The following is a 13027-nucleotide window of genomic DNA, read 5'->3' as shown; positions in this document are numbered from 1 at the left end:
TGCGCCTATGCAAAATGATTGGCTGGAAAAGTGGTCTGCTGGGATGCCTGAATGGAGCAAAATTGGATCTGTCTTACTTTGCTTTATGAAGTAGGAGATTGTTTCATTGTCTAGCACTGATAGATCTGTGATTGTGGGGTGGACTTTTGGGTTAAAGCTGGAAGTGATGGTGAGTTCTGAGCATCTGAGGAAACTGAAAAAAGCCACTATGAACATTGCGTCCAGTGTGCGGGCAGTGTTGGTGGAGTGGTAGCCTTGCCGGAGGGTGGAGATGCATATAGTAAGTATGTCTAACGTTATTGGTTGTCTGGCATCTGGGCGAGTAGGTTGGATTATGAGGTTAATTGCTCATGGAAGAGATGGGTTTTCATTTGTCTTTGAATGTTGCCAGGGATTCTGCATTCCGGATGAGGGTGGGGAGAGCATTCCACCAGCATGGAACTGTGAATGATAATGTACTGGAAAGTGATTTTGTGTCTCTCTGTGATGGAGCCACGAGACGTCCCTCGTTGATCGACCGTAGGCTTCTGGTAGGGATGTAGGCTTGTAGGAGTGAGTAAAAGTAGGAGGGAGCTGAGCCTGTGATAGATCTGTGAGCAAGCGTCAATGCCTTGAACTTGATGCGAGAGGTAGCCAGTGCAGAGAGATGAACAGAGGAGTGACGTGGGCCCTTTGGGCTCGTTGAAGACAAGACGAGCTGCAGCGTTCTGAATCCTTTGTAGATGTTTAGTTGCACATGATGGAGGTCCAGCTAGAAGAGCATTGCAGTTCTTGATGCTGTTGAGATAGGATATGAATGAAGTGATGGCGAGCAGAGAAATTGGGAAAAGGTAGGTTGTATGGGAAGTGGAAAGACTTATAAAGCTTCCATGCGGTTAAGTAGGATTGTAGGGTGCTGGGTGAAACGGCTTGAAGAATTGAATTAAGAGAGGTATCAAGAAGTGGTTTCAATGGGTGGTTAATGTGGATATCAGCTCTGAAGTGAGGTACTGAGGTTGGGAATGGGTCCGTGTCTGGTGCCAGCAACCTGAATTTCTGGAAAGCAAAACGTGACCCGGGAACATGTTTTGCAGTTATGAAGAACTGATCGCAGGCTGCAATCCAAATGAGGCATCTTAGGAGAGGCATTACTGCAGGGGAAATTTGAGCGGCCTTGTTGATGCAATGCACGGATGCTTCGTTGTTGCAGTGTACTATGATGCTGTTAGAGGACCATTCTTTACCCCACAGGAAAGCTGCTTCCTCTAAAGGATACAACTCGAACAGCGCTGAGGATGTTAATGACTGCGGTGAGTCTAACAGCTGGGCGGGCCATGTAAACTTGAACCAACGGCCTTGGTAGAATCCCCCGAAACCGATAGAGGGAGCTGCGTCGGTGTACAGTTGGATATCCACAGGGAGAGAAATCAGATTTTTTATAGAAAAGGACAGGCCATTCAATTATTTAAGGAAGGTTAGACAGAAACTAAGCTCCTGCGGGAGCCAATGGTCACATCACTGCTGCGGCAGTGGAGAACATTAGCTAGAGAAACTGAGCTCCTGCAGGAGCGTGGGGAGACATCACTGCTGCGGCAGTGAAGTCAATGTTAGCCAGAGAAACTGGACTCCAGTGGGAGCAGAATGGACTGCTGTGACAGTGAAGAAGTTTAACCAGAGGAACGGCAGAGACGGAGCTGCTGTGGGAGCGGAGGAGATGACACTGCTGTGGCAATGTGAGAAGCAAATGGGATCCTACGGGAACGGTGGGGAAAGGTGGATATGTTGAGCTTGTAGGTTTAGAGTTTAGAGAGCAGCCTTGCAGGATTATGCACATCTGAAGTTTAAGTGGCCGAGCGAAGATAGTAGTTCGCGTTTAGGACAGCTTAAAATGTCTGAGAAGGTGGATGAAACCAGAAATATCCTTTGCAGTGCAGTGCAGTGCAGCCTGGAAATTAATTGTATCCAAGTTAATGCCCAGAATTCAATGGATGTGGCTAGACCCATGGTTTATCCTGGGTGACTGGAATCCAAAGCTCACCAGAACCGTGTGGGGCTGAGAGATCGATTGCTAAATTATTTTTATTTTATTTATTTTGAATGAATACATTAGAAGCCTAAATGGTTTATAACCTGATTTGATAACGCATCGATTTGATACTGTAGTTGTTTGATCATCAAACAGCAAAGTACAATCTGATTTAGATGATCGTTTGTTCCTTTATCGGTTGCTGGTTCATTTATTTAGCCAAGTTCAAAATAGACTCACTTACGGTAAAAGACAAAGCTTCATAGAATTTTGCGCCTTGAATTTATCCAATTGTGTTTTAAAATCACTAAGGACTTCAAACTTTGCCGTGGAAACACACTGCTTGTGTGTATTTAATCTAAAATTTCTCTTCATTTCTATGGGTCACATTACCTGCCGATTTTGTTCGTTCTGAATCTTTTTTTTTTTTTTTTTTTTTTGCTATAACGAAGTTTCGAAGCGATTTTGTAGATAAATTGCAAAACAACGTTAACGATAGGTTCTTAATGATTCGGTGTGCGTGCAATCCAATGTGCGAGCTACTGTTTGAACGTGAGAGTTTAAGCCACAAGGAAGCAGCGCGTTAATGACGTCAAATAATTTGAACAGAAACCGTTTAAAACGTGTATTCCCCCGATCAAAATTAATGTCCAGATGGCATAACTGTGCTTGAGACTCGACTGAAGCGATGCGAAATTTAACCAGGGACAAAAATGAGAAGGTTTTGAGCTGAGCACTCACGGAGTAGAGCCAGCGGGTCTAGAGTGTGAGCTGGCCGGCCAGGACTGAATCTGAATCGCGGCTTACTGAGGGCCTGCTGCGGCGGCCTGGTCTTGGAGAAAGACCCGTTTGTTCGTGTGAAGAGGGCGGCATTGCCCGAGACGCGAGCGTGGTGCTCGGCGGGCCTTATAGTCCATTTCTCTATTGCAGGAATTATTGAATGGTCCGGTTTAGAGCAATGCGCGGAAGGAGATTGCGGATGTTTCGCCCGTGGTGATGAGGACCCGTTTGTTTGGCCTGACGCCCGCGTGATAACACCAGAGATTTGCGGCAAAGATTCCTGAAGGACGAAAGATTCTTCATTGGACGGGAAAGCTCATTTCGGGAATGATAGGAAGGTAGGGCGAGGCCAAATGCTGAAAACTGTCAAGGAAGTTAGATGAGTTGACAGAGTGAATATATATGCTTCCTCTCATGCTGATAGGGTAGACATGGTAATTGTTTGATGAGTTGATTGATTACTTGATTATTTGAACGTGCTCCTCCCGAACTTTGTTAATAAAACATCATTAAATAATGCATACTTTGCATTACAGCTGTAGTCAAGTGTGAAAGCAGTCTTCACACAGAGTCAAAGCACTGCATCTTGGGGTAACAGAAACAAGTGAATCAATAATATGTGACCCTGGATCACAAAACCAGTCATAAGTCGCACGGGTATATGTGTGGCAATAGCCAATAATACATTGTATGGGTCAAAATTATAGATTTTTCTTTTATGCCAAAAATCATTAGGATATTAAGTAAAGATCATGTTCCATGAAGATATTTTGTACATTTCCTACTGTAAAGATATAAAACATTTATTTTTGTGAGTGAATGCAGCTGTCACGGTGTGGGTTTTGTCTTATCTGTCACGTGATTCCCTGTTTGTCATGTGATCCTGCCATGTGATCTTGTCGTTTTGTTAATTGTTTGCTCATTGTCTACAGGTGTTCCTTGTCTTGTTTTTTAGTCTCCCCAGGTGTCTCGGATTTACCACGCCCCCTTGTTATCTTGTTTAGCTTGTCTGCTTGTGTATTTATACCAACTGTGTTACTGTTGTGGTTTGTCGGTCATTGAAGTTGTTTGCTGTTCTTTGTAACTGTTCTTGAGTTCCTTGTTCTGAGTTCTGTTGTTTGCCCTGTTTGTTTTCATTAAATTTAGTTCTTGCATTTGGATTCTCTCCGCTTTATTCCTGCCTCATCGTCACAGAACGACCGACCAAAATCATGAATCCAGCAGTACGGATCTCGCCTGATCTTCACAGCATGAGCCAGGAGTTCGCTGGACAGATCGTGGGCTTGGCCCTGGATAGCCTCGATCTGTTCCAGGACTCCTGGGGGTTTGTTCCTCTCGCTGCCTCTTGCTCACTGGGTGACGAGCTCCCCGATCTCTCCGGTCTGGATTTGGAGAGAGGCTCTCTCCAGATGTCTGGAGAGCTTCCTCCCGTGGCACGCAAGGTCAACACCTGATCTTCACGTCCCGTCCAGTCCCACTGAGCCCTCTTCGCCACTGGTCCTGCCCAGTGTTGAGCCCTCTTCGCCGCTGGTCCTACCCAGCGCTGAGCCCTCTTCGCCGCTGGTCCTGCCCAGCGCTCAGCCTTCCCCGCTGGTCCTAACCAGCTCAGAGTCCTCTTCGCCGCTGGTCCTGCCCAGCTCAAAGCCCTCGCCGCCGCTGGTCCTGTCAAGCTCAGAGCGCGCTGATCCTGAGCCAGAGACTGTTCACGTCATTTCTGCCGATCCAGAGACTGTTCACGTCACGTCTGCCGATCCAGAGACTGTTCACGTCATGCGTGCCGAGCCTGCACTTCACGCCAGTCCAGCCGAGCCTGGGACTGAGAGCGTCATGCCAACCGAGCCTAAGCAGGAGTCTGTGAGCGTCATGCCCGCCGACCGAGTTTTACAAGATGCTGGTCCCGTCCAGCCCAGATTTTCACATTTATTTATGTCTATTTATGTATTTATGTCTGCTTGTGAATTTATACCAACTGTGTTACTATGTGGTTTGTTCGCTGAAGTTGTTTGCTGTTCTTTGTAACTGTTCCTGAGTTCCTTGTTCTGAGTTCTGTTCGCCCTGTTTGTTTTCATTAAATTTAGTACTTGCATTTGGATTCTCTCCGCTTTATTCCTGCCTCTTCGTCACAGCAGCACAATCACGAACATAAATGTAGAACTTTAAAGGTGATTTTTTTAATTTTTTTTGCACCCTCAGATTCCAGATTTTCTAATAGTTGTTTCTCGACCAAATATTGTATTTCAAATATTTATTCAGCTTTCAGATGATGAATAAATCTCAATTTAAAAAAATTTACCCATGTGACTGGTTTTGTGGTCCAGGGTCACATATCGTCAATAAAACAGCTTTACTGTATTGTGTATCTTTTCTTTAATTAATTTCCTCATTATAAATGTACAATCTCTTATTTTCACTAGCCTGTCAAGACAGATTATTTGTAATGCTGCATTGCATCATATTGACTAGTCCCACACACCGTCAAATCTGATTGGTTTCTCTACTTTGGGAAAATGTTCTGTTTGGAAGAGCAATTACACAAAAACAAAATATTCTTACTTAATCATTTTTTGTTAACAAAATTTTATATAGCCTACATAAATGTAAATTTTCAGGTCAGAAACCACTTTTCTATGTTTTGCTTACTGAAGTACAACATTACTTTGAGACAATCTCTGACTCCTGTAACAAGAAGACTTTAAAAACAATTGACTAATTGATCTTGACTAAACTCACAAATCTTTTCCTTTGATATGTAACCTTTTCTGATTTGCTAGGCCTGTCTTGTCTTTTTTCCCCCTTTCAATTATTTGTTCTACATTTTTTTTCCAGAAGGGTCTTTCCATGAATTAGTCAACTGTACATGTGATGGTCACTTCGAGGAAGCGCTTTTGCCGTCCGTTTATGATCACGTGATACAGGATTAATTTTGAAAACTGAGGTAATTTACTGACGTTTCTGGGATAAAACCTATTAAACAAAATGGGAAATGTTCCTTACAAATGTATCTGTTTTTCCACACAACACACAAAGAAACAGTGCATAAACTGAAATAAGATGTAATTTAAGACACAAGAAGTAATATTTGATGCCAAATATTTTATTTATTTTAAATCTTAACAGAAGAATGAATTTCGATATGATTATGTCATGGCAACCCCGTTTCAAACACTATACCTTTTAGTTTCTACAACAGTAATATAATTAATTTGTATACTGTATATATATTTTTTAATCTCAAGGGGCTCTGTCGTTTTATGTTAATTTGAAATACATATTTCCCTCCATCTGGGGTATTTGGTCTCTGAAACCTTATTTACATTTTATTACCATTATCCACAAAGCACAAATATAAACATTTTACTTTATTAAAGGTGCATAACAATAAATGACTAACGTTTTGGTGTGACACCTTGGTTCAGAGGGATGTACTTTTTTGGGTGGCCAACGCCCCCTTAATCACACCTGTTGATGATCCTTATTAATGGCTTCATTGCTCATTCTCTCCAAGGACTCTGATGAAGATGTAACCACATCGAAACGTTAGTCATTTATTGTTATGCACCTTTAATAAATTATTTTAATCAGTAGACATCTGTGCTGCACCGGCGATTCCTTTTGTTTGAATTGTTCTGTCCTGCCCTGGTTGCACCGGCTTGTCTGTGGATTACAGAAGCGCAGAGAACTCTCTTTTCAATAAACATTTTACTTTTTTCTTCGCTGTCTGCTTGAGATCTGAAACAGACTGAAAGAGACTCTGTCGATCCTGACTAGAGAGAAGAAAGGAGGAGGGTAAAGTAAATGGATCAATGCCAATGTAATCTGAGACATTGTTTATGTCAAATAACAATAATTGACAAGTCAACCATTAGAGGTCCTACCAGTGCTGTGAATCCAGTAGACATTACAGACTTAAATATCTTGAAGGTTTATTGAAGCACTGGACCTAGTTGTAAAAACAGAGTAAAACAGGCAGAGGAAACTCTTTATAAAATACTTTAATACATAAAATGAAATACTTTTGCATTTGAACATTAATGTGTTGTGCAGATATCACTTGTCTGATTTCTAATCTTACACCCCAATCTGAAGAGCAAAAAATACTGAATAACAACAAACTCTATACTAACAGATTAAACTTAAACAAACTTCAAACTTTAAAAAAAAAATTGTTTCATTTTGTGTGTGTAATTATACACATATATGTATATATATCTATATCTATATCTATATATATATATCTATATCTATATCTATATCTATATATATATATATATATATATATATATATATATATATATATATATATATAATTACACACACAAAATGAAACAAATAAGAAACAGACTTTACATCAGTCCAGCACACAGTTACTGTCGTTATCTCACAAAAGGGTCAAAGAGAACGAATGAGTCTTAATGTGGGTGATGAACATGTTTATATTGGTTGAGGTCTGAACAGATGAAAATAAATTATATTTGAAAGGTAAATTATTCCACAAATATACAATCATGCACCAATCGTTCATTAAACGACTGAACACAGGCTTTGTGTTCGCTGGTCTCTATCACTCATTTGACGCTGCTGTAGATCACTGATGAATCTTCCACAATCTGAACAGTTGATCGCCTAAACAATCAAAACAAACAGGAGCACAACAATATTATAGCCCAGATTATATGATCTGTGGTTGTTAAGATAGTACTGGTTAAGTTGGTGATGGTTAAGTTGTTTTTCTCACCTCACTGCAGCATCAGGCTGATGAACTCTTATATCATCATATAGACATTCATTCTCCTCTGCTCTCTTCGTCTCTGTCTTTCTGTGATGTTGGACAGTTGCGTACAGGATCTCCTCAGTATCTCTGGATTCAGGAGTTTTTCCTCTGAAACTTCTGGGTTTCACACTGGCATACAGAGCGTCATTGGCTGAATCCGGTTCAGAAAGAGGCTTGTCATGGACTGAAATGCTGTGTGAGGCACCAGAATAGAGATCATTCTGAAATACAAGAACATTTGTAATTATTATTAAGACATGTAAATCAATTTGATCTGAAGATTCTCAGTCTAGAGCAGTTTGCCTCAAACTTTTCAGATCAAGTATCAGGTTATAGATCAAATCAATGTAGTGATGTAAAATACAGGTATATTTCTTTGATTCACACACGGAGTGGAGAAGAATAGGGCAGAATGAGTAAATTAAGTGACATGTTCATTCATCACACTATGTTAATGATTATGCAATTAGACCAACAAACCTATATTAAAACAGTCAATATAAGTATTCAAATAAACCATGGAAAAATTTGTTAAATGTTTTATTCAGTTTTATTAATTTTTTTTTTCTGGATTGTGTTGATAAAGTCTTTGATAATGTTAGTTTTCCATCAGTTTGTTTAGTTACAGTCCGAGACACAGATAACGGCTGATCGACTGATTTTCTGCTTCTGTAAAGTCGTGTTGTGTTTGGATGATTTACCTCTTTCACTGTGTGATCTTCAGCTTTAACACTCCTTTGTTTCTTCCTGTTATAATCACAGACATTAACAGCATATGGACGAATGTATTAAATTAAGAGAAAATATGAACACTGTTTTACTTGATTACTAAGATTACTAATAATTGAACACATATTAGCCATTTTCTTCTACATCAGACCAAAAGTCAACTTTTACAAATCACTGCAGTTTTTTTAACTCACATTATAAACAGGATGATGATGATGAAGATGAAGATGAATAATCCTCCAGATGCCGCTGTGATCACAATCACATTCCCACCAGCAACATGATGAACTGAAAGAGGAAGATCATCATGATTAACTCTCCAAACTGATGAATGATGTGAAGAGACAGGAGTGTGTTAATAAAAGCTTCACCTGTGACAGTTACAGCGTCTGATCTCAGAGATCCATGTTGATTGTGAGCCTGACAGTAGAAGCGTCCACTCTGTAGTGCACTGAAACTCTGTCCAGATCCAACAGCTGAGGGTTCATTCTCCTTAAACCAGCTGAAGTTCAGAGCAGGAGGGTTTGAGTCACTGATGCAGTTCAGAGTCACTGAATCTCCCTCCACTATTACACCAGATCCACTCATCAACACTGAGACATTCCTGGGTTGGTCTAATAACAATTATCAGATTATTATTTTTAAATCGTATTACACATTTTTTAAAATGCTAATATGAATTTATCAAAAAAATTGCATCTTATGTTTTATCATTAACTCACACATGACGTTTAAAGTCACATTATCAGAGTATTTCTCTCCATATTCATTGATGGACTTGCACTTGTATTCTCCACTGTCATCAGAGCTGATCTTTAAGATGCTGAAGATTCTTCCAGATCCTACAATCGTTCCTCCTTTAATCCAGCTGATTTCTGCAGGAGGGTTTAAGTCACTGATGCAGTTCAGAGTCACTGAATCTCCCTCCACTATTACACCAGATCCACTTATCAACACTGAGACGTTTCTGGGAGGATCTGTATAGATAAAAAGAGTAAAATGACATGCAGTGAGACAAATCATTGCACAAATAATCTTCCAGAACTGGTTAAAAATAAAGGCAGACTTACACATGATATTCACATTCACAGCATCAGAAGTCTGAGATCCATGATTATTTCTAGCAGAGCAATGATAGTCTCCGCTGGACCCAGACTTAATATTAGTGATGCTGTAGGTTTCACCAGATTGCAAAATCTTCCTTCCTCCTTTAAACCAGCTGATTTCTGCTGGAGGGTTTGAGTCACTGATGCAGTTCAGAGTCACTGAATCTCCCTCCATTATTGCACCAGATGGACTGATGGAGATCGCAGGTTTCACTGGAGGATCTACAGATGTCAGGTAAAAGTATTTATCAGAGACGGCTGGTGGAAAATGTTCTAGAAAAGGCTGCAGTTGGTTATTATTGGACAATTTCAGCAAACATCCCAGTTTAATTTTTCACTGTTTAATGCTCAAAGTTAAAGAAAAAGTTTAAGCAAAAAAAGTTTTCAAGGAAAAACTATTAAGACTAGAATTAAGAGGCTTAAAAAACATTTGAAATACAGACAAATGTTTTACCAATTTCTGGATTAAGATTGTAATGAGACATGGTTGGGGCACTACAAGTCCCATCAGCCCTAGCGCTATATAAGGAAGTAGCGAGGTTTGTTTGCGCTCTCGCTTCCTGCTTTTGACTGACTTGTGGATGAATGGATGTCACGGCACATCTAAAACTTCAACTGATGGTAGGTAGAGAGATTGGTTTGCTCTCTCGTGTCCTCTTTGTTGCATTGATTGAGTCATGTGTGAATAATGTCGCGGCAGATTGATCACCCCAGAAGAAGAGTAGCAGACGAGCAGTTATGTTAAATGCTGGTGCAGCGTTATTAAGAGCTGAATATATGATACACACCGTGAAGGAGGTAGTAGTTTTAGAATTTTATGAAATTGTTTTTAGGATTATGTTTTAATGATTTTCTTTTCTTTTGTTTTTAGTGTTTTGGCCGGATTATTGCCTGACCGATTGTTGCCTGAGTGTCCGTCAAAATAACGGATGTTAGAGGTATTGTTTAATTCGAAAGGAACTTTTGAATGTTTTATTTTATTGATGTGTTTTTTATGTTGTAAATAATTCTTTGTTGTAATTAACTGTGTTTCCCCTTACAGGGATGCACAGTTACCGTTTACTTTAGATTTAATTTTCTTTGGTTTATTTATTGTTTTTGTTGGATGTTGGACCATAATTGTATAAGGAAAATCTAGACCATAAAAGGATGGTTTTATGGTGCTGACTGGTTTGTTCTACTTGCATTACCCACTGTTAATTAATTTGTTTTTCTTTCTTTTGTAGATTTCTTTTCAAACCAACAATGGCTTCTGGGTTATCCTCACTGTGTGGATGGCGGTGGTGAGGTGGCTGGGATCGTGTGGTGGTTTGGTCACTTTATTTGTGTGTCTTTCTTTTTTCTAGGTTTGCAGTGTGATTGCTGTGAGCGTTGTTGTGGTGAGAGCATTTTGAATGCCACTCTGTCTTCACGATATAGGTAACCCGTGGCTATCTGTTGGTTGATTTTTGTTTTGTTTTGTTTCTTTTTTTATTTATTATTATTTCCTTTGTGGGTATTTGCATTGACGATCTGTTACACCTTTTTAATATGCTGAATTATTTGAATAAAAATGTGCCTGTTTATTAAAGCTGTACTACCGCCTTGCGCCTGATTATTTACCCCATGTGGGTCATTATGTTACAATTAAGATATTATTAAAAAAATTATTTAAAAAATAAGATTTTATTTACTTTTCCTAATTTACAATGATTGTATATAGTGCAACTGCAAAAAATGAGAGGAAAAAAATGTTACATTTGTTTAGAGATTTTTTATATATAACTACAATTTTGATGCTACTTCTTTTCCTCGCTCCTCCGTCCTCCAGCCTGTGACCCAGAAACTGATCAAACTCAGCATCTTGAAGGACATCTCAATTCTTTCTATTCCCTTCACGTCACAATCATTAAGTTGGCTTGAGAAAGCCAACTTACTGAAATCCTATTTAAACTTATTATTAAGTTGGCTTGAGAAAGCCAACTTACTGAAATCCTATTTAAACTTATTATTAAGTTGGCTTGAGAAAGCCAACTTACTGAAATCCTATTTAAACTTATTATTAAGTTGGCTTGAGAAAGCCAACTTACTGAAATCCTATTTAAACTTATTATTATTAAGTTGGCTTGAGAAAGCCAACTTACTGAAATCCTATTTAAACTTATTATTATTAAGTTGGCTTGAGAAAGCCAACTTACTGAAATCCTATTTAAACTTATTATTATTAAGTTGGCTTGAGAAAGCCAACTTACTGAAATCCTATTTAAACTTATTAAGTTGGCTTGAGAAAGCCAACTTACTGAAATCCTATTTAAACTTATTAGTGGTGCTTGCTGAAAGCAAGGCATCACTATTGTTATTGCTCATACTTATTAATGGTGCTTGCTGAAAACAAGGCATCATTAGTGTTCTCTTGCATACTTATTATTCTTCTTATTAAGTTGGCTTGAGAGAGCCAACATATTGAAATCCTATTTAAACTTATTATTATTATTATTATTATTATTAAGTTGGCTTGAGAGAGCCAACATATTGAAATCCTATTTAAACTTATTATTATTATTAGTGGTGCTTTTTTAAAAGCATCACTATTGTTATTGCTCATACTTATTATTAGTGGTGCTTGCTGAAAGCAAGGCATCACTATTGTTATTGCTCATACTTATTAGTGGTGCTTGCTGAAAGCAAGGCATCACTATTGTTATTGCTCATACTTATTAGTGGTGCTTGCTTAAAGCAAGGCATCACTATTGTTATTGCTCATACTTATTATTAGTGGTGCTTGCTGAAAGCAAGGCATCACTATTGTTATTGCTCATACTTATTATTAGTGGTGCTTGCTGAAAGCAAGGCATCACTATTGTTATTGCTCATACTTATTAATGGTGCTTGCTGAAAGCAAGGCATCATTAGTGTTCTCTTGCATACTTATTCTTCTTATTACTGGTGCTTGCCAAAGGCGAAGCAACACTATTGTTATTGCTCATACTTATTATTATTATTCCGCCGAAAGTTTGGCGCGTAACTCGTCCCGCACCGTTTGTCACAGACCCATGAATGAGGTGTCAAATCGACCGGCTTATTGAGGAGAGGTGTGCTATGACTTATATAAACGATCAGGGGTACGGTGTTCGCCCCAGGGGCGAAAAAGTGGCCGAAAAATCCCATTGACTTAACATTGCGACGAACTTTGACCACTCGTAGCTCTGAGCGAGGATTTCACAGAAACATGTGATTTGCCACATTTGAAGAGGCTGACAGGCTCTGTAAGAACATACCTCACAATGAGGTAAAAGTTGCACCCCTGGGGGGCAGAAGCGTCCCAAAGTTTCCCATTGACTTACAAAACATTGCATAGGGATTTTGTATTGAATGTAGCTCTGGATCACAGTGTCATAGAGACAAGGGGGCGGGCTCATTTTACTCAGACGACCAATCAGTCTCTCAGGATCATTGTGAAGCTATCAAGCCACACCCTAGCAACCATTTAGGGCACCTTAGCAACAAGTTCCATAGACTTCCATTGAAAGAGATCAAAGGGATATCTCTGGACTGAATTGTCATTGAAACATGGGGGTGGTCTCATTTGACTCGGGGCAGCAAACAGCCAATCATGAATCACCTCAACACTTCCAAGCCCCTCCCTAGCAACCATTG

The 13027-nt window shown here is 39.4% G+C and overlaps 1 protein-coding gene across 1 annotated transcript in view; it reads right to left on the bottom strand.

Moving 5' to 3' along the window:
• Positions 1-7199: 7199 nt before the first annotated feature.
• The window catches only part of LOC308687947 (B-cell receptor CD22-like), a gene marked incomplete at its 5' end in the record, with an annotated part of 69928 nt that continues 64100 nt past the window's right edge, over positions 7200-13027 (bottom strand). The window contains 7 exons of the mRNA XM_081360765.1: positions 7200-7408; positions 7521-7777; positions 8258-8303; positions 8480-8573; positions 8657-8899; positions 9008-9262; positions 9356-9613. Coding sequence (XP_081216891.1) covers positions 7351-7408; positions 7521-7777; positions 8258-8303; positions 8480-8573; positions 8657-8899; positions 9008-9262; positions 9356-9613 — 1211 coding nt within the window. The 3' untranslated portion in view covers positions 7200-7350. The remainder of the gene's footprint in view (positions 7409-7520; positions 7778-8257; positions 8304-8479; positions 8574-8656; positions 8900-9007; positions 9263-9355; positions 9614-13027) is intronic.

The sequence above is a fragment of the Scardinius erythrophthalmus genome (assembly GCF_964197995.2).
Source record: "Scardinius erythrophthalmus genome assembly, chromosome: 3".
Lineage (NCBI taxonomy): Eukaryota > Metazoa > Chordata > Actinopteri > Cypriniformes > Leuciscidae > Scardinius > Scardinius erythrophthalmus.
The sequence above is the reverse complement of the archived record's forward strand: the minus strand, read 5'-3'. Positions and strand labels throughout refer to the sequence as shown.